The sequence below is a fragment of the Ambystoma mexicanum genome, chromosome 5q (genome assembly GCF_040938575.1).
Source record: "Ambystoma mexicanum isolate Mex_15411 chromosome 5q, UKY_AmexF1_1, whole genome shotgun sequence".
NCBI classification, from domain to species: Eukaryota; Metazoa; Chordata; class Amphibia; order Caudata; family Ambystomatidae; genus Ambystoma; species Ambystoma mexicanum.
This window is the reverse complement of record NC_090933.1, coordinates 412,541,364-412,563,841: the sequence shown is the minus strand read 5'-3', so window position 1 is coordinate 412,563,841 and position 22,478 is coordinate 412,541,364. Positions and strand designations below refer to the sequence as shown.

The 22,478-nt window shown below is 44.8% G+C and overlaps 1 protein-coding gene across 1 annotated transcript in view; it reads right to left on the bottom strand.

Moving 5' to 3' along the window:
• The window catches only part of CABLES1 (Cdk5 and Abl enzyme substrate 1), a 782,082-nt gene that overhangs the window by 348,753 nt on the left and 410,851 nt on the right, over window positions 1-22,478 (bottom strand). Inside the window, exon 6 of the mRNA XM_069620896.1 lies at window positions 13,949-14,105. Within this exon, the coding sequence (XP_069476997.1) occupies window positions 13,949-14,105 (157 nt within the window). The remainder of the gene's footprint in view (window positions 1-13,948; window positions 14,106-22,478) is intronic.

Genomic DNA, 22,478 nt, shown 5'->3' with positions numbered 1-22,478 from the left:
CTGGCAATGATGGCAGAAAAGACTTGAGGGCCCAGAATACGGGCCGAAGTGCCAGGACGTTCATGTGTAGGTCCTTTTCCTCTGGTTGCCAGAGGCAACATAGCTCCCTGGACGAGATGCTGCTAAACACTCCACCACCATATCGCCCGACGGAACTCTTCGCTGAGAGAGAGCTTGTCCGTAAAGTTCCCGGATACTGGCATCCACCTCGCATCCAAGAACTCCTGGAGAGGTCTCATGCGCAGTCTGCCGAGGTGAATGAGGTTTCTGCAGGACGGCAACATGCCCAGAAGCGACTTGATGGATCGCACCAGCGCTGCCTGGGCCGACGACAAGCGCTGCACCTTGCCTTGTATGGTTTTCACCCTCTCCTCCGAGGCAGACGCCAAGCACGTCACTTTGTTGAGTCGTGCACCAAGGAATAGAGCGTCCTGAGATGGCTTCAAGCAAGACTTTGGATTGTTAATGGAGAACCTCAGCTCCATCAGCAGACGTACAGTCTTTGTCGTGTGCTCGCATGCCTGGGACTGAGAGCGGGCACACACCAGCCAGTTGTCCAAGTAGGGATAAAGGTGGATGCCTTGCAGATGAAGATGTGCCACCACCAGGGCCAGGCACTTCGTAAACACCCTCGGGCCGACTTCAAGCCGAAAGGCAGAGTCCTTCAACTGGTAGTGCTGACCCTGAACCACGAATCACAGGCCCTTGCTGTGCTTTTTGTGAATGGGGATGTTTACTTGCAGAGGAAAACGTTCGTTTTTGTGCCTGACTTCGATCCAGCTACACGCTTCCTGGAGGAGGCGTGTCACTCAGCACGTGACTGTATCACGTGACCTGGCGCCACCTTAAAACCCGGAGGCTGCCACCCGCTCAGTGTGAGCGTTTACTTGCAGAGGAAAACGTTCGTTTTTGTGCCTGACTTCGATCCAGCTACACGCTTCCTGGAGGAGGCGTGTCACTCAGCACGTGACTGTATCACGTGACCTGGCGCCACCTTAAAACCCGGAGGCTGCCACCCGCTCAGTGTGAGCGTTTACTTGCAGAGGAAAACGTTCGTTTTTGTGCCTGACTTCGATCCAGCTACACGCTTCCTGGAGGAGGCGTGTCACTCAGCACGTGACTGTATCACGTGACCTGGCGCCACCTTAAAACCCGGAGGCTACCACCCTTGTGGCTGTAAGCCCGGTGGAAAGAAGCCCATTGGCTGTTATACGGCTGTTGTACGCAGTGGACGCAAATAAGCCGTATGATGGGCCCCCAAACACGCCAAAAACAGAAAACACGAACACAGTCCGAACGAGCGGATCATCCCTTGCAGGCATCGGTACACATCGCTGAGGAAAATACCTCGAGGGTCAATGATGTAAATGAGGTAAGAACTGTTACATTAAATGTGCCTACATTGTCTCAAATCACACAAACTGAAAATGGCGGACACATAACGCCACTATATACAGTAAGCTCCTTGCTTACTTTGACAGAAAATCTTATTATTAATGTCAATTTACTAACTCACTGCCGACTGAAATTGACGCCAAATGCAACACGCGAACAAATACTTCTACTGCCCTGCGCTCTATGCTTAACGAGGCAAGCAAGAAAGAGTTCTCTAAGTGCTGCATACACAAAATTTGCCCAAGTACACGAAAGTGTAGATGTTCTGGATAAAACAGCATTAGCGGAGAACTGCAATAAATGTGAAATCTTTACAATCCGGTCCGTGACTTTATCTACTGGCTCTACGACCCGAGTTGCGGAACTGAGAACGCAGGATAATGTGTGCGAGATAAATACCTCCTTGATCCAGTCTCCTTTCGATGTAACGGATTCAGAACTATTGTCAATCCAAGTGTCTGCAAACACCTTATCCATGTCCCCCCTAAACCAATCAAATGGTCAGGTAGACAAAAATACTGTACAGAATAAATCTCAAACTAAAGAAGGAGCTATGACGCCCATGATGGTAGCAACTGCAAAACTGCATGAAGCTGAATCTAACGTGCTAATGTCATCATATGCCTCCCGAGGTTCCATAAAAACTGGACTTGTAAACCGCAAACAGAGCTCAACTAAGTTTAACCTGTTACACTCTCGTCTACCTATAACAGCAAATAGCACCGGAGAAGTACATGAAGTGGAAACTTGGAACCCACATGAAATTTCTACAACACCTCAATCACATCTGCTTAACATAGAAACAAATCCAATACCAACTTTAGAGACCTCATTAAAAGCTCTAGATCCAGTAGGACGAGAGGCACGTCTGACAGAGAGGCTAACTGCTGATTACAATGCCATCAAAGAAAAACTGATACAGAGTTTCGGAGAAAAGTCCAACTCTAAGCATGTAAATCGTATAATAAGCAGATATAGCCCCAATAACATCTGCCGTCACTCTAAATTTGGTTTTTTTGATCAGAATCTTCCAAACCACAATTCAACAATTGATTACACAATCATCGGTGATAAAAATGTTGTAAAGACAGTTGAGATGGAGAATCTAATCCAAATGAATGAAGACGAGGTAGAAAATGAGTCTCTACAGCAACGTAGGAAGAGACGAGATTCCATGGCCAAACAAACACATGAAACGGCGCCAAAACTTACAGCTGCTACTTCTGCACAGGATCAAATGAATAAATCCAACCTGTCAGTAGCAGCTGGCATTCAAATCCACAATAATGTATTGGCCGCCACTTCTTTGGCGCTAATCCCGTTCGTAAAACTGTACGAGAGTCTAAATGAGGCTATAAAAGAGCAGAGTACGCAAATTACTCAGCTTATCTCAAAAGTTGACAAGATGGAACATATGAATAATGCCTTGCTGCAAAGAATGGACAGAGAGGCGGAGACGTCCTCACAATGGCAATATCACCTTGGAGATCTTCTAGCAAGTACCCACGTGGATAATTCCACCTTAATGGCCGCAACGCTTGAATGTATGAAATGGGCAAGGCACAATATTCCAATAAATACGGAACAATTACCAGAGCACTTAAATGGAGCTGTCACGCTGAATAAAACAACTCCTGCTCCCAAAATCACAAACTCCGCTTCAGCTGCGGCCCATCTCTCAAAGAACAATCCTCAAGTGGAGTCATCTAGTTCTAACAGGAATAATAGACAACTCCAGGAAATTCCTGCTCAAGCAGTCAAAACTAAACCAAATACTGAAGCCCCGCTGACCTGCTCAACTACAAATACTAGTAGGGCACTTGCAGACAGAAGAACAACCTCAACGGTACAAATACAAGAAACCCAGACCTCCTCTGATGCTGCAGAAATAACAGATCCGACCCACTTGGCTATAGAGATCGGAGAACCAATACAATCACTGGAAACTCACAGTGCGACTGGAATTCAAACACTACCGTCTACATCGAGGCTCATAAACTCGTTTGACATCTTTAAGGGTGGAGCAAAAAATTTTCACGTGGACAGCTTAAAGATACCAACACTGTCTGCAAAGAAGGTACGATTGGCTCCAAAAAAGCAAGCAACCAATCAAGCAAAAAAACGTAATACTAATGTAAAACAGTTTGTAAGAAATATAGTAACTCCACAAAAGCTTGCGCTGTTCGAACGACCTACAAAAGAGGCTGCTGTAGATAATGTCATCATTGTGCAATCAAAGGAGAGACGGAATAAATTGAATGATGCAAAATCATCGTCAATACAAAAACAAAATCCAAATAAGCGTGCTCGTCTAGATTCGATTTCTGCACAAGATGAGGACTCAATAGACCTATGTGACCTCTCAACTTACTCAATTGACTCTGACAGTTCTTCTTCGACCTTATCTACAGAGACATTGAGTAAAAGACAACCAATTGGACCAAGCAAAGTACTCTCTAGGAAACTTATAGGTGATGAGGATAAAGGGCATAGAAAGGTCACCATGTTTCCTCCTACCTTTGATACGAACTCCTCGGAACCTAATCAACCTAGAACACACCAAGTTACAAACAGAAAAATGGTATCTGAATCATTACAAAATTTCAATCCGAAAATGACTGCTGCTCAGCGAAATAAACAAATTTCATTAAGAATAAGTGAAAGCGATGGACGTCAATCTAGCTCCAAATATCATTCTTGGAGAATTAGAGTGGAAAATGTGATGTCTGATGATAAAGATGTTAACTTAAACAGAAGAAACATTATGAAACTACTGCATATCATCCCTTCACTCCGTACAATTACATCAGAAGACATTCAAATTGTTGAATACATTTCAGAGGAATCCGCTGACAAAGTTTTCTTACATATTAATTCATCAGCAGTGGAAAAAACTCTTTTTGCTGCACAAGATGAACTGCTGGCCTTTGGTTTTGAAATACACTCAGAGAGAAATATGTTAAATTATGGGAAAAGTGATGAAATAAAATCAAGAAATGATTGTCGTCGCGAAAAATTGAGGAACCAATTGTCATTGCGAAAATGTGGAGTAGAAACAAAACCTACATGGAAAAATTATGATGAAACCATAAAACGAGCTACATCACAGAAAGATCAACAAACATAACCATCACCAAAAACGGATATGGAAAAATGCGGGATCCTCTCTTGGAACACCAGAGGATTCCTTCATCTATTCAATGAGTTCCCTAAGGCCTTAATAAATAATTTTGCCATTTGTCTCCAAGAAACATGGCTTCGAGAAGTTCCATCGAAAGACGGTTATTCCATCATTCTAAATAAAGCAGGAAAACATCAACGTGGGAGACCTTTCTCTGGTTTAATCACAATGGTTAATAATGCCTATGGATGGGAGGTCATTCAAACATTCATGCCAAACCTCTTTGTACTAGGAACTCTACTACAGCTGAGCCAGAAGGAAAATATACCCTCCCCACAACTGCTAATTATCAATCTTTATTGGAACCCAGCCATGATCTCTACTGCAAGTTTCATTAAATCAGTAACGGCAATTATTGATCCCTATTTAACATCAGATTTGGAGACCATTATAATAATATGTGGAGACTTTAACTTCTCATGGCTCGAACTACCTCCCAAAAATAAGACTGAACAAACTGTAATACGAACTAGAGGAGATAAATGGTTAGAAGCGATGCAATCGAGAAACTGCGAGATGGTCAATGGTTCAATTAAAGGTGACATTCCCCCAAACTCTACCTGGAACAAAGATAAAAGCCAAAAAATATTAGATTATTTTTGGATCTCTGCTTCTTTCTGGTCAAAAGTTACAAAAATGTCAATAACTAAAACAGCAGCGAGTGATCATAGTATATTGGAATTAATCTGTATTCTAGAACAGTGCATAACATCAGCACAGTATGATTTACCTCTGGAAGCGAATGAGGGGCTGAGTAGGCTACGAATCAAAAACCATCACATCCGTCAGCTGAGAGATGGCCTTAAGGATGACATAACAATAACTTCTGACAAAATAAACTATGCACCTTTGCTAATCCAATTTGGCACTACAAAAAAACAAACTCACAAAACCTCGCAAACTCAGAAAAAATATATATATAGTGCACAGGTAAATTTGCAAAAGAAACAAATGACCAAAAGCATCAGGCAAATCAACAAGAAAGATATTAAGTCTTTTGAGAAAAAAAGGGAAATCCAAAACTGTAAAACGAAATACCGAAACTGGTTAAAATCTTTCAAGATAATCAGAGATCAAGAACGAGCTGAAACAATGGTAGGCCTAATTATTCAGCGGAACTCACGAGACATCTGGAAAATTTTAAATAACAACAACACTCAAGATTCTGGTTTCATTAATGGAATATCAAAGCTTACCTGGGAACAACATTTTAGGAAAGTATTTGTAAGCACTTCAATTTTAAGCAGCCCAATACAACAGATAAATCCGGTCACATGGGATGTATGTGAATCTAGAGAAAAAATTCTTACTCAAATAACACAATTGAAGAATTCTCGTGCAGCGGGCCCTGATGGGCTAACAAATGTTCTATTAAAAGAAAAAAAGGAGCTTTGGGCCGACTTTATTGTAGACCTGTTTGAGCTAATTTCAGAAGCTAGGATGATACCGTGCTCATGGAGGACTGCAATTATAGTACCAATATTCAAGAAAGGCAATAGGGAGAACCCGGCCAACTACCGCCCAATTGCCCTCTTGGATATAATAGGGAAAATCTTTGCTACTTGCTTACAACAAAAACTCTCCAAATGGGCATCTTGTAACAACTTATTGGATAAGCGACAAACAGGTTTCACAAAGGAGGTCGGAACTGAAATCAATCTCTTCATCTTAAACATACTTAAACTTGAATCATTGAAGAACAAAGGGAGCATCTTCATAGCATTCATAGATATGCGGCAGGCATTTGACCAAATCAATCGCACAAATCTATGGGAAAAATTAACATCATGGTCATGCCCTCCAAATATTCTCCATCCACTTATGGCCCTACACACAGGTACCTCAATAAAAGTCCGCATCGATAATAAAGGCACCGTGACAAATGAAATTCCAACCACTAAAGGAGTGAAACAGGGATGCCCCTTGGCAGCCCTACTGTTTAAGTTATACATTGCTGATCTACCAAAGGCCTTCACGAATATTCGCTGCTTTCCACCGAAAATAAATAACCAACCTATTAGTTATGCGACATATGCCGATGACATTGTATTATTTGATCAAACTAAAATAGGACTCCAACGTCTAATACAAGCATTGGTTATATATCTGCAGACAAACGGTTTGGAAATAAATGCTGGGAAATCAAAGATCATGTCCTTTGGACCAGCAAAGAAAAGATTGGCTGAGAATTTCAGTTGGTATGCGGCTGGAGAAAAGATCGAGACTGTACACACTATACGTTATCTAGGGATACAAATAAACAAATCCATCAGAGAACAAGAATGGAGTTTAGATTTGAAGCATCGTATGACTTCTTTCACCCTACAAGGAAAACGCCTACATAATGAATTTGGCAAATTTACCCTGATTCCAGTCTTAACCTTCTATCGACAAAAAGTCATTCCTACTCTGACCTATGGGGCGGAGGCCGGACTAAACATCGATAATCGTATTTGGGCAGTTTTGGAAGGGCAATTTTGGAGAGGAGTTTTAGCTCTGCCAAGCTGTGTGTCTATTGTTGCAATAAGACATGAACTAGGCCTTGATCCCTTAGACGGCCTGATTCTTTGGAAGTCCATTGTTTTGTTACGAAAAATGAACCTAAAAATAGTCGCTCCAGCCTATGAGATCTTAAAACAAAAAGAAGATAAACAATATTCAGGGATGATACATATTTGGGCTACGAAAATTAGGAAATCTTTAGCGGTCATGGATATCTCTTGGGAGTCTATATGTAACACACCACAGATTGCAAAAAGAAAACTGAGATCCTGGTACTGGATAAAAAACGAAGAACGTCGAATGGCAATGTCATCTTCGCTTAATTTAGGCTTGACATGTAATACTCTTGACAAGCTGCCCAAATACTTAACAAGATTTCCGTCAAGATACCATCGCAACAAATTTTTAAGATTTCGGCTAAATTTATATGAAACTAAAGAGATAATGTACCTGAGACACTACAAAGAGATAGATGATAATAAATGTAGGCTCTGTAAAAACGAAGTAGAATCACTTAAACATCTAGTCTCTGATTGTGACCAGGTGGCGACTCAGCGTGCATTTTTCTTTAAACATCTAACAACTGTCCAACCAACGGACCATCTGTGGTGCATGCTGGTAGCTGGAAATAATGTTAAATCAATTTGTGCAGTGGTAGATTTTCTCGATAACATCTTGGAGAAAGCCTTGAGCTGAAAACAAACTTTCCATCTGAAAGAGCCAGAAGAAAACAATGAACCTATAAGAGAGCTAAATTGATGACAAAGAAAGATGATGAAATTTTGTATGAATTTTTGTAATTGAAGTTGTGTAAATAACTAATTGTTACAAGTAAAATAAAAAAAAAAAAAAAAAAAGATGTGGAAGTAGGCATCCTCCAGGTCCAACCACGTCAGATAATCTCCCTGTTCCATCTGGCCGAGCACATTCTGCAACATGACCATCCAGAACTTTTGAGACGACGTAGATCCAGAATCGGCCTCCAACACCTGTCTTCTTTCGAACTAAAAGGTTTCTGGAATATACTCGGGAGCCGCGGAGTTGCTGGGGGGCAGGCTCTATTGCCCCTTTCCATAACATGGGCTGCACCTCCTGCAAAAGCTGCAGCCCGTGTAGTTCTTGCCCCTGAATTGGTGTGATACGAGGACACTTGTGTTGGAAGTCCAAGGTATGTCCTTATCCGAGAGCATCCAGCACCCATCTGTCTGTGGTGATCTTTTCTCACGTGCTGAGGAACTTTGTCAGCCATCCTCCCACTGGGATGCATAAGTGGGGGCCCAGAGCCACGGGCGGTTAAGACCTGCTTGGGAGAGGTGTTCTGCCTTGCGGACGGCTCCGCCACTGACCTCAGCTGCCTTGAGAGCGCCCCCTTTTAGCTTCTTGAGTGGAAGAGGATGAGGACTGCCTGTAAGGGGCACTATAACCTGTTGAAGATCTTCCTGGCTTTCCTCTGGAGGAGCGAAAAGACAAGGATGGTCGCTGCTGCAAAGTTCCTAGAGAACATGCCGTCTCCGTGTCCGTCTTTATCGCCTGCAAAGACTCATCGACCGCCTTTCCAAAGAGGTTTTCCCAGTCAATCAGCATATCCAGCACCTTTGTCTGAACGTCCCAGCAGAGATTTGTAGCCTTCAACCAACCTTGATGGCGCCGAAACACCCCGTTCCCCATCTGGCGAAAACCCATGTCTGTGATGTCTACCGCCATTGTGATGGCAGGATCTGAGGCCACTTCACCTTCCTGAAAGAGTACAACTGTCTCGACCTTCTTGTCTTGGGGCAGAAAGTCCAGGATAGGGCCCAGCTTGTACCAGAGTTCCCGGTCATAACGAGATAAAAAGGCTAAGGCATTCGAAGCATTGATGGTAGAGGCTGCCATGTAAATTATCCTCTTGCCCATCGCATCCAGCTTTTTCCCCTCCTGGTCCGGAGGTATGATGGCTGCCGATGACGGGTTCGCCAAGCGTTTCCTTGCAGCAGCCGAGACCCCCTAATCCAGTGAGGGCTGAGATCTTAGACACCTGGGTGCCGAGTCGGGTACCCTGTACTTCTTTTCCAATCTGTCCCGTTTGGTCGGTCTGTACTTGGATTCTTCTTTAGGGCTCGGCGGTCTTCCCAGATGTCATCTAGGAAAGGAACGGTCTTGATGGTCTTCCTCCTAGACTTGCGTTGTTGTTACAGGAAACCCTCCTTCTTCGTCACCTCAGGGACTAACTGAAACAGTTCTGAGGAGCTTGAGATGACTGAATGAAAAGATCCAACTTCGTCCAAAGGGGAGGCCCTATGGGACTTGTCTACGTGCACAGTCTCCCCGTCTGCCGCAATTAAATCATTGTCCTCGTCAGTACCAGTAGCCATGGTAGTTGTGTACATGCCCATGTCCGTGTGTGGATCCAGAGCTCTGGTATGAGTCTTTTCTTGACAAAGTGGTGGTGGCGGAAGGGGTTGGATGATGCCGAGGACCTGCGCCCTCCCTGGACTTTCTCTTCCGCAGAGGAGAGTTTACCCTCAGAGGTTCTAAAGGTGCCGGCCCCAATGGCGGCATCCTTTGCTGGATTTCAGTGACCAGTGTGTCCAGAGACATGTCCCTAGGTCTAGGGGTAAACGGAGCCAACGGAGTAGGATCCGGGCTAATGTGTTTCTTCTTCTGCACTGGGGACTGAGGTCCTCCCTCAGATCCTCCCACCCTGTGGTCTGAGCAGCACCCCTCATGAGGATTATTGTCCTCGTCGGTACTAGAGTAGATCTGCTCCGGTCTATCCTCCGTAGCCTGCCGGTTCGCATACCTGGGAGGTTCCACAGGCGGAACCGCTTCTCAGGAGGATGTTGGGCCGGAGCGGCCGCCTGGTCTCTCCCTGGCATTGGTTCCTTCGTCGCTGCTTCCGCAGCCGTATCTCACCTTGGGGGCAAGGACACTCACTGGGTTGCTGCCATTTCTTTCCTGGACCCGCTCTCTTTCAGAGCCGCAGTGGACATTGTTGACTTAGACGACAAGTGCTTGTAGGCTGCCTTTATTGACGGTGCCTTCGTCGACTCAGTTGACTTGGCTTTGGTTGAAGCCTTAGCTGGCTTCGACATGACCCCCCTGGACTTTTTCCTCATCGGACTACCCATGGACACAAGTTTGGATGGGGTTAGCGTCTTTCTCTTCGAAGACGCTCCTTTCGTTGGCAGGCTCACCGTGGAGGATGATGGTGATGGCGAATGCTTTTTGGCTGTCTCAGGACCCGCATCAGCGGCGAAACCAGCAGAGCGGAACTTGGCCTTCTCTTGTCCCCCCGCATGTGGGGCATCCTCAAAGGATCTCAACCTACTCGCAGAGGGAGAACGCTCCTTGTACCGGCCGGTCTTGGATGAGACTTGACACTGCCCTGAGGCTGTGTCAGAGGCCTTGCTCGACTTGAGCCACGCCGACAGTCTGCTGTATCAGTCTTTCTTGGTTTTCTTCGAGAAGCCATGGCACACGTCGCATCCCCCCTCATCGTGGTCCGGATGCAGGCAGTAGAAGCATTTATGGTGTCGATCTTCTATGAAGACGTTTCTTAAACCACACTATGCGCAGAGGTTGAAGAGGCTGCGGCCTTCCATCTTCTCCTCAGCCATGCTGAAAGGGCACGAAGTAGGCCCCAAAGCCAGGCCTTCTCAAAACTTCGATGATCCGACGGTGGATGAAGATCTTCGCCGGTAGCGGAGTCCCGAAACTGGTCTCTATCCTTCGTCGAAGACGATAAAGCAGAGCTGTCCTATGCTTTAGCCATTCATGCGTTTATAACTTAAATTTCACTTTGTTTGGGTTACTTACGAGTTCCACAGCCGAGGATTCAATCCTTGCCAATATTTTCTCGCAATTCTCCTTCCAAACCCCGAAATGTTTATAATAAGCATTATTGAGGTCTTGTCCCAGTTTTATATACATTGATGCATGCGGAGGAGCCAGTATTAAAGCATATGTTTGCAACACTTTCCATTCTACTAATCCATCAAGGGGCAACAATTCCAATTTGTGCATTATAGCTGCCATAGTGAATTCAGGAAGTGAAAGACCCTTCTCCACAGAAGGGCCTCTAGAGATGACCAGTCTATAGTAACTCCCAAACTTTCGACACCAATGACATGTTTTGGTAGTATTTTTCCAGTAAAGTTTCAGCATGGACAAAGTTGAAAAAAGAAAAAAGGTATCGTCAAACAATCGCAGCTGGGAGGCCGAAGCCGGAAAGGAAGATCTATATTTCCCATAAGTTTTCACTTTAAATTTGTTCGACGCCACTGTATTTCTCAGATATTTAAACTCCTTCACCACTTCCACGGAGTGCCCCCCTGGATCGACCATTTGAAGGATCTCCATTTGGCTTTTGTTTTGTTTAAGACCAAGACCTTTGAATAAGTGAAATTTAATTTGAGGTCTAGGTTTAACAAATAGAGGTTAAACTCGTCTAGGGCCTGTTGCAATCCTATTGGCGTCTTGTCAAATATGATGCCATCATCCGCATAATTTAAGTATTGAATCTTAGTCTGACCTAGGCGAGGGGGGTTAGTACGTACGGCATCCCAGCACAGACCCATGTCCATTATGTAAAAGTTGAAAAAAAGGTGCCAGAAAACACCCCTGGCGCAGTCCTCTGTTCGTATCAATCTAGGCATTGCAAGACCCTTTAACGTCCAGTCTTACCCTAATCTTTGTGTCACTGTGTAGAGACACAAGGATGTCTATTAGTGCACTCGGGCAACAGTGCTTTGATAGTTTTGACCACAGTAATTCCCGATTTACACAATCAAAGGCCTTGCTTATGTCTAGAAAGGCCAAGTATAAAGCATGTTTTTAATCCCGCACCTGGGCATCTAAAAGACCCACCAGGAAACTGTTTAGGCGCCCCACTCCTTTCTTAAACCCAGATTGAAACAGTTCGAGCTTGCCTGAATGTCAAGCCCAATTTACACATTCCTTCAGAACCAGCTTTGAAAAGATCTTACAGCTTGCGTCCAGTAAAGATATCTGCCTGAAATTTAGGGGTCGGAATCTGTCCCCCCCCCATTAAAGATCTTCATACTTCAATACCGAAATGAAAGAAAACTATTGCCAATGAAGATCGTAGCTTATACATTCAGCATAGGTCAAGCTCAAAAGTGTATGCAACTTTAATTACAAGTCAAATATATACATGTAGAATCTACAAGTAAACCAAACTTTGAACCAAAGAAATCAATGCATATTGAACCCTAAAGTGAACACAACTTCTGCAATACAAGTGTGGCAAATGTATATCGGACTTCAGAGTGGATGGAACTTTGGAGATGAATTTTAACAAGTGAATAAATTGCAAAGACATTCTTGTACAAAGACTTACCATATCCAGAGGGGGCAAGTGTGGGGTAGACCTTTAAGAAAGCTGGAAAATATCCTTATACATTGAAAGTGAATTTTGGGGAAGGGAACCCTGAGGTTTAACCTGCTCTTTGACTGGATGAAGAAATCTCAAGATATTTTGTGTTTGGAACTACGTTTTGATACTTGGGCAAGAGAACCCTGAGTGTCGGTTAACTCTATACCATTTTGAGCTTAAGGCAATACTGAGACTTTTATTGGAACTGCTTTATACTCGGGGAAGGGAGCTAAAAGAAAGCTGCGAGCTGGACATAGCACCAAACTTTATGTTGAACACTGTTTTGTCGGTTGCTGACATCCCTACACATTGTATAAGATTAGTTGTGAGGGTAAGTTTAGGTTTTGGACAAAGACTGATTCTTAAATTGAACTTTTGGACTTTGACTTTCCTTAGTTTTGGTTTGGTAGGGGAATCTCACCATAGTATGAGAGGCATTTTTCCATCCTGACTTTTAAGTTAATAAAGTTTTTTAGTTAATTTAAAATCTGTTGTCTGTATCTTACTCCAAGATGCCTTCACACTGGAAGTTGCGATGCAAGGACTGATTTGCCAGAGCTAGCTTAGTTTATGGTGCAACCACTAGACGGATAGCGATGATTCCAGTGTACAGCGTATTGGGACCATAGAGTATGTTGAAGGTGGCGTTATCAGACAGTACTACCTTCTCCTTCGTTCATAGCCATTTCACCTTGTCATGACAACTCTTGTCATCTATCACGCAAGACCCTGAGGTACTGACAGCCACTAGCCCACCATAAAAAGCCACCGCCCCCCTCTTTTCTCCACAAGCACACATCACACCAATTTCCCAGTCACCAATGGCTATTGGGGAGTGCACATTTTGAGGCCTTACAAGTCTTGCCAGTTTCCAACAAATTATATAGTGAAGAAACAGATTATTTTGAACTATTGATATTTGATTCCAATCACAAACACATTGGGCATTTAAGATCTTCGTAACATTAGGTACTCTTACAACTTCTGTTATCTTTCAAAATCCCCATTTACATACAAAATAATTACTAACTTTTCACAGTTTATCAAATATACTTCTAAATGTCTGAGAGTTAAACAGCCGTAAGCCTTCATAGCTGCTTTTCAATGTCATACACTTGTTCCAATTCTAATTCTTGTACTTTAACTGCATAGACTGTGCTCTAGTTCACTGTGAATACCTTCTGTCGTGGCATGACCCTTCAGCTTAACATTGTGCAGCTCTGACAAAGGCAGTAAGGAGAAATTCAAGCAGATCTGTCACACTAAACCTTTTCATGACAAGTAGCTCCAAAGATTAACTGAAGAGGAAAAAGGTATGGTAATTGGTCATTAAAGCCCTGCAGTCAAGATAAGTGAAACTCAAGAGTTAAAATACAGGTCCAATAACAAAATATTTATTCTCACTGGTTTCTCAAGCTCTTAAATTACATGTCACTTAAAGTCTCCTCACTAATTAACAAATTCGCAAATGTGCTCATATGTCGATGCTTTACCTGTATCAATGCTTCCTTGGGTGCTGTTAGCCCTGGCAAGACAGAGGCTGCGATGGCTGGCATTGCGAAACTGTGAAAAGGATGTAGTAGAGTCTATTGTGTTTCTTCGTGCGCCAAGGGCATTAGTTTGATACAAAAACTGAGTGTAAGAGACGGTCTGGAAGGAATAAGAACATATTTTAAATTACTGCATATAAAATATCCTGATGTAATATTCATTTTCTAATCGCGGACGGCACACCATGAACCATTAGACCACCAAATGTAAATGTAATTTTCTACTTAGATATGTAGAAAGATAGTAATTCACCTCCATTGGTTGCAATTTTAAAGAATGCCAATACATTGCAAACACACAAAAGTGTGACACATCTCTGTAAAAAAAAGAAAAGAAAACTGGTAACATTGGATCAGTTAAGGCAGACTGAAAATAATAAGGACGCCATACATTGAGTCGAGACAAACAAAACATTTAAAAATGTAATTCTGACCCAATGTTCCATTAATAGCAATACATTACCATAGGCTAATTCAGTAATAAGGGTAACATGTACTTTTTTCCAGGACTGAAATCTTACATTAGTAAGTAGTGACACGTCTGGTGATGACCGATGATCAAACACATTCATCGCAATCCGCTTTTCAATGTAAGCTGGTCTCCAGCAGTTCTACTTTCCATTGTTTTTTGATCAAGTAATGTTTCATAATTGATTACAAACCGACAGCAACATACCCAGTTTCTCCCTATCTTGCCATATATATGTGACTTTTTAATCATCTATTACTCTACACAGCCCTTTTTCAGTCTTTCCAAACATTTCCCAGAGGGTCACACATTTGCATACAGGTCCTGTGTCCCCCAATTCCTGTCCAAATCAATGAGCACCAGTGGAACATGATCAGATATGTACCTAGGATGTATCTCTAATGTTACCCTGGAGCGAGACTATTCTTTTCTTTGTGAATCAGCCAATGCTTTGCAAAAGGTGGCGATTCTCAATGTAAATAAAGGAAAGGTCTGCTACAGTCTGGGAAACCATGTCACGTATGGGGCTTTGGGACAAACATTTTAGCATGGGTGGAACTGTTTTATGTGCGCCCCAGAGCTGTGATTCGGGTCAACAGAGTGCTGTCTAGCCATTTCCCGCTGGAGAGGGGCACACGCCATGGCTCCTCTCTTTCCCAGGCTCTATTCCTTCTGGCTATGGAGCCCGTGGTGATTTTCCTTAAAGGCGACCATCTTATTAGGGGTTTCCGGTGGCCATCGGGATGGGAGGACCAACTATCCATGTATTTGGACGACCTATTGTTGTATGTAGCAGACCCACAGTAGTCGATCCGGAGGATAACCGAAATCCTAGCAATCTATGGGCGACACAGCGGTCTTAGTCCCGGTGAAGAAGGGCCCAACGGCAATCCCGGAAGAACACCACCTTTCGAGTGGTAAGGGATTCTTTTAGGTACTTGGGGGTTCAAGTGGGTCTGTATCCAGCTACCCTTTTTGAGCGTAACCTGAACCCAGTGACCGCAAGATTCATGACAGATGTTTGTTCTAGTCGGCCCTCCCCCATCTATGCTGGGGAGAGCTGCAATGTTTAAGATGATGGCACTGCACAGATGTCTATACATTTTGCACAATACCCCAGTCAGGCTTCCGGATCGAAACTTTCAGACCATCAAGAAAACATTGCAGAAACTGCTATGGAGGGACTCCCAAACAAGAGTTGCTCTGCAAAGTCAGCTCAATTTGGAGTGGGATGGGGGGATTGGTCTCCCAGACCTCAGAAAATATTTTTGGCTTTACAATTGGCAGTGGCAAATGAGTGGCTGCATTACATCCGGAATAGTCCACACTGGGCTGGAATGCTCTGAGATGACTCAAAAAGACCCGCTGCAGACGATCCATGGGCGAGCAACTGGGACGAGTTTGCCCCTAATCTCGCATCAATTGGTGAGAGAATGGGATAGAGCTGGGAGAGAAATGGATAGGGTGTGTAGTGATGTTGCAGGCTCCATTGTGGCATAACTTTGACATGCTTGAATTGGTGAAGCTGACATATACAGCTCACTGGTACAGCAAAGGTATACGGGTAATGGCAGATCTGATAGTGGACGGCCGTTTACGGCCATTTCAGGAATTAAGCAGATCTCACAATTGACAGGGCAGGATTTCTATCAGTATATCCGGGTTCGGCATTCCATGTGAGCTATGACTGCCCGACTCAATCCCCTCTGGAGGCCAATATTACGGCCAAACTCTTGGCTGGGAAGGCCATGTCAACCTTATAAAAGGTGCTCAGTTACCAGATGCCCCGGATGAGTCTTCAAAACAAGTGAGAGGCGGACACGGGTGCCTTAGAGGCAGAGGAATGGCAGGAAGCCCTTATGGCCCTCGTGAAGTGGCGATACCGGCCAGATTTAGATTGGTAGATCTGAACATTTTGTATAGAACATATTATACAAGAGAAGCACAGTTCAGTTGGTGCCAGGCAGATGAGTCAAATTATTTACGCCGTCGCACTACATTGGGTAGTTCTACCACACTACATGGTTATGCGTGAAGATTCAGAACTTTTGGCAATAAATTGCAGATAGAGCTTCAACCGTGGTGTCACAACCGGTCCCGATGGAACCAAAATTGCTATTACTTGGAATTTGGGGGGGGATACAGCCTATTTAAGATATGAGAAGCTGTTTATCTCAAACACTGTTATCATTGTGAAAATAAATATTGCCATGCTTTGGGGGGTGAATGCGGCTCCTAAAGTGTCAAAATGGGACCTGGGCATGGATAACTGCATGGCAGTGGAGGAACAGGTGTACAGGGATAGGGGCTGCCCTGATAAATTTGGGAAAATCTGGAACAACTGGGCAGATGCTAATTGATCAGAACGCTGTGGCATTGACTGTTGTGAGATAGTATTTTCTCATCAAATAGTATTTGAAATGGTTTATGGCCCATTTGATGGCAATGGCTTCTAACTCTAGAGTGTCATAATTATTCTCCCGATCAAATAGTTTCCGACTTCTATGTAGGACTGGATGTTCTATCACATCGTGCAATTGAGATAACACTGCTCCTAAGGCAATACGGCAAGCACAATTTTTAGGAATGGCTGTTAATCCTGCTTTTCTCAAGGCCATGGGGACTTGGTATGGATGGGACATATGTTCAGGCCAGGTTTTACTATATATAATGTCATCATCAATATAGGCCTCACAGAAGGATGATAAATGTCTCAAGATATGATCCATCAGAGATTCCAAGATGGCCGCCACCTAGTGTAAACACGCTCCTCCGAGCTCCGTCCGAGCGGGAAAACTAAAGGAGTCTACAGCAGTCCAAAGCAGCGAAAAACAACTCATGTCGCATCCGAGCCTTCCGCAAGAAAGGATAGGATTTCGATTTTTTTGTTGTTGTTGATTTTTTGCATTTCTTACGCGCGCCAAACAGAATGAACTGCATTCGAGCGCAGATGTTCACTATATAACCAACATAAAATTAAATAGTGTGCACGTAATACAGATACAAGAGCACAGCAGTTTTATTTAAATAGGAAGGTTTTTAATATTTTCCTAAAGTGGGCCATAGACAGGCTCGAACATCCAGGGGTAGCTGGTTCCAAATTTTTGGACTGACCACCACAAATTTTCTGTCTGCCTTATATACCTTTTTTGTACCATGTATGCACATGAGAAATGTATCTTCATATCGTAAATTTCTAGTTGGGTGTTAAATACTCACTTTGGCTGCGAGGAATCCCGGTGCCAGACCATTAATGCACCTGAACATCAGGCAGGCCCACCTTAAATTTAATGCGGGCCTCGACCTTCAACCAATGTAGGGACTTGTGTAAATTAGATACATGGTTCCATTTGCCTAGGTGTCCAATTAGCCTAACTGCTGTGTTCTGCGCTCTCTGCAGTCGGCCAATGTGGTTGCCTAGCAACCCTGCCAAGAGACTATTGCAATAGTCTAAATGTGAGTTTGTAATTGCCCCCACCACTATTGCCTGGTCTGCCTTGGGGATATATGGAAGCACATTTCTTGGTACCCATAATGAATGGTAGACTGCCTTCACTTTCGCTCCCACTTGAGCTTCTCTGCCTAGATTTTCTTGCCAGAGGCACCCTGAGTTCTTATGTTTATTAGAGCAGCACAACTCTTCCCCTAGTATCCGGGGGATGAGAGGGGTAGTTGTCCCTCCTGAGTCATTTTTCCCTCTTATAATATTTTTCCCTTATAATATACATTCGGTTTTTGAGGCGTTAAATTGTAGTTGACTCTCCGCCATCCACCTCTTGATTTCTCTCATACATTGGTCCATTTTTTTGAAAGAATCAGCAAAGTTGTCAATCTCGATGTAGATTTGGTTATCATCTGCGTAAGAGTGGAATCGTAGGCCATGGTTCCTCAAAATATCGAATACTGGGCAAAAGGATATATTAAAAATCAGAGGAGAGATGATCCCTGTGGAACTCCACATTTCAGCCAGATTGTCTCAGAGAGAAATCCACCCAGTGCGATTTGTTGTGTTCTATCCTTCAGCAACGAACCAAACCACTGTGTAGCCTGTTCAGATGCTCTCTCCACTTTGCTAATGCCTTGGAGTGCAATCAGGTGGTCCACAGCATCGAAGGCTGCGGACAGACCCAGCATTAATAATGCGGTGGACTTGCCTCTGTCCGCAGCCTCCAACAAATCATCCTGGTTGGTCAGCAGTGCTGTCTCTATCCCAAACTTGGGTCTGAACCCAGACTGGAGACCGTCCAGGAGATCTCTTATCAACAAATGCCTGGAATTGACCAATATGCCCACCTAGAGCTATCTCCGTCTGAAATCGGACGCGCACCTGGTCGTGGCAGCTCTTAGAACACACTGCGGCGGAAAAGAGCAACGGATCCCCGCCATAGTGAAAGACTACCGCGGAAGAAGGCTCCGAAACCGCCAAGCCCGTTAGACAAGCTGGACTTCTTGAAACCGCCTGCACTAGAGATGGGGGCTGGCGGGTCGTAAAGAAATCACGACACCTCCACGCCCGGGAACGAGTGGGAGAAAAAACGCAGTGTGGCCCACTGGCACCCGAATAAAGACCGATACTCTGGGGGCTCAGCGAAGTACGGATGCAGCCTCGATACCTCAGCAAGGTGAGAAGCTCAGTTCATAACGGAGCTGTGGCATAACTCAGAGGAGCTCAAAGCAGCAAATAGGAAGAAGACGCGGACGTGGGGAACACCAACATAAAAGTAGAACAGATCTACTGCCGCCAAAGCATCCGGCGGGCGTTGAAAGGACTGGGGCACACAGCTCACACCAGCCCGCAAAGAACCAATGCATCTACCCAGTCAGAGAAAGACGGTATCGCAGTGTTGACTCGGTCAGATTAACGCAAACTAAGCAAGGCACCACCAGCGGGAATGGTGACTGACACACGAGAGGCTGAAATAGAAGTGAACATACCTGCAGCCGTCGGACACACGTGGCTCTTTGGGGGTGACATCAGGCGTTAGCCAAGAAGGAAGCGTACCGGGTCACAACTGCAGGGCACCCCGCCCCCCAAGAGGATCACCCCCTCATCCCTCCAGAATACAATAAGGAGAGAAACAGGGGACCCCTAACCCATGGGAGAGACTGATACGCGCAAACCAAGAAGGGTGGGCACCGAGAAGCTTTGCCACCGCCCCAACTTCAGTTCACTAGATTGGGACCAGGCTGGAGACACGCCGACGCTGAGAGAGCTTGGATTACAAAACACTAATTACCGACAACAGGGAACATGGAGAGACCAGCTTGGAACAACTCTAGAGTCGGGAAATCACTGGCCCACCTCTAAAACAGAGGGGGTAATCCGCAACATAAGCTACAGACAAGGGGGATAACTAGTGTTATAATGCTCCATCCCCAGGCCAGCAGAAGATCCCCCTGCTCATAAAAGCCCTGCAGGCGCCACAGCGATACGCTAGCAAATTATCCCTAACCCAAAAGAGGCGAAGAGGCAGCGCCGGGTAACAGCAACAAACTCCAACAGATATTGGACCCCCCACAGCCGACCTTCTCCTCTGCAGCAACAGAATACCGCCTGGGGAACGGCACTGAAAGGAGTCATACGGCCCCCAGGACTGACACACAGAGCCTAGACAACAATTGGGACGGGGAAACAGGAATTGCGGACGCAAAATGTAAAGAGTGAAAATCTTCCCCAATCCAAACAACGCAGGTGAAACAAACCCGAAAGGAAACGGGGGAAGCAAAGTGCACAGCAGGCCAAATGGGGAATAACTAGCTGGCAGCAGAAAGAAACCAACAACCCAGTGACCACACAGTACTCCGTCCCTCGCCACCCCAATAGTTAATCCACCGGAAGACAGCACCCACAAGTGTCGCTCAGACACCCCTGATGCCAGGGGTAAAGTCCAGAAGTGCCCCAACAAAAGCCAAAGGAGTAACAAAACGCAAATAGAGAGATATTGGAGACATAACTGACAACGGACACCTTGCCAATTTCACCATCAGAAGAGTCTAAATAACTAGACGCTAACAAAGCATTCGCCACTATGGCATCGGACAAAAAGGAACTCCTGAACTGCCTGAAAGACATGGAAACTAGAATGACAAATACATTCCAGGACCATGGCGGAAGAAGCGAAACAATACAGCATCCTGCTGGAACAAGTGGCCAGGGCAACGAATAATCTAGAAATACAGGACGAAGACCTGGAGAACAGAACCCGTAGATCTAACATCAGGGTCAAAGGCCTTAGAAAATAAGTGATAGATGACGACCCGAGAGATACCATACAACAATGTTTTAGCAACCTGCTAAACAATACCCAACCAGAAGGAATCCTGATTCATTGGATACACCGTGTGGGCCCAAGAGGAAAGAGCCGGGAGCGAGGCCCAGGGACGTGCTAGCAGCATTATCCTCATTCACACAAAAGGAAGATATCCTGAGAGCAGCTAGGTCGCACACAGACCTGACAATCAACGGGATATGGATCCAGCTTTTCCAAGACCTGGCACTCTCAACTATTCACAAAAGAAGGCTAATGCAACCGATAGCAAAGGCCCTGATGGCAAAACGCATATCGTATAGATGAGCGTTCCCCTTCGGTTGACCATCACATGGGAAGGTAAACTACAGCGGATCAGCGCATGTGAAAAACAAGGTCTATCATTGCTACATATAGAGGAGGCCCAGGATCTGGGGCCCTGCACCCCAAGACAAACCTCCACAAAAGACTCGGGTAACCCCTGGGAATGGACTTCAACAAACAGGAAAAGGAGGAACGGAAGAGATATGACCCTGACCAGCCTCCACAAATAACTAAACAACCAGGCCAAGAACGGGATACCGGGTGAAACATTTGAGAAGCTAATTTACTCGGAGGTCCAGGGATAAGGCGGAAGGCTGGGGGACTCAGAGAACTGTGAGATCGGACGGAGGTAGGAGTACGTCACAACTTGGAATCAATTCAGGATATGGAAATATCCTGGCGTGAGGGACTAAGGCATGCTATATGTCATCAGCTCGATACACATAGATATGCCACCCTGTATGTCAAAAATCTTGCAAACAGCAATATTCACTTTCATATGGTAAGGCAAAAGACAGAGGCTCCAAAAGAAAATCATGATGCGCCCTCCCCCCCCGTAGGTGGCCTGGGGGTTCCCGAAAATAGAAAGGTACACTTCGGCTGCACACATAGCACCTATGTTGAAATGGGTGGGACAGGACAGAACAAGCGGGTGGTGCCAGAGCAGGAGGCCATCTTGACCCCCCCTGACAGTCTCACGCACTCTCAGCACTCAAGATCGAGAAAGAAGGGTCAACTGTTGGAAACCACAAGAATTTTCCTCGTAGTTGGGACAATGCGTTAGGGGGGAAAATAATATCAGGCGAGGATTGGGTCCCCACTCGCAAACATCGAATTCACTCCAGGTTTACAAGCTAGATTCTGGGAGGGATGGACGGATGCAGAAGATCTGACCCTGGCAGACATGTTCCAGGGCGGGGCCCGTCTATCATTCGAGGAATGTAAACAAAAATTTGCTATTTGGGAGAAAGAAAGATTTAAATACACACAAATCAGACACTGGATTACCCACCCCGAGGTAAAGAAGTTGGGTACTAGAACCCCAAACGGACTCGAACTCACCATGCAGGAAGGGGGAACCGCAAAGGAAGTATCCAAAATATACGAGCTATTAGACAAGGCACAAATGGGGGAAAAATGACCATATAAAACGTACTGGGAGAAGGACACATGGGGAAACAATTACAGAAGAATGGGGATGGATTTGGTCAAGAGCACATAGAACCTCTAAATGTACAACGATCAAGGAATCGACATATAAACTGTGCTATATGTGGTACATGTCCCCCCCGCACCGCCTACACAAAATAAATGCTTAATACCCTCCTGATTGCTGGAAACATTCTGGTGGGAAGGGAGATCTCTACCATATGTGGTGATCCTGCCCGAAGGCTGTGTTTTTCTGCAAGGATGTATTGGGGCACATAAAAGA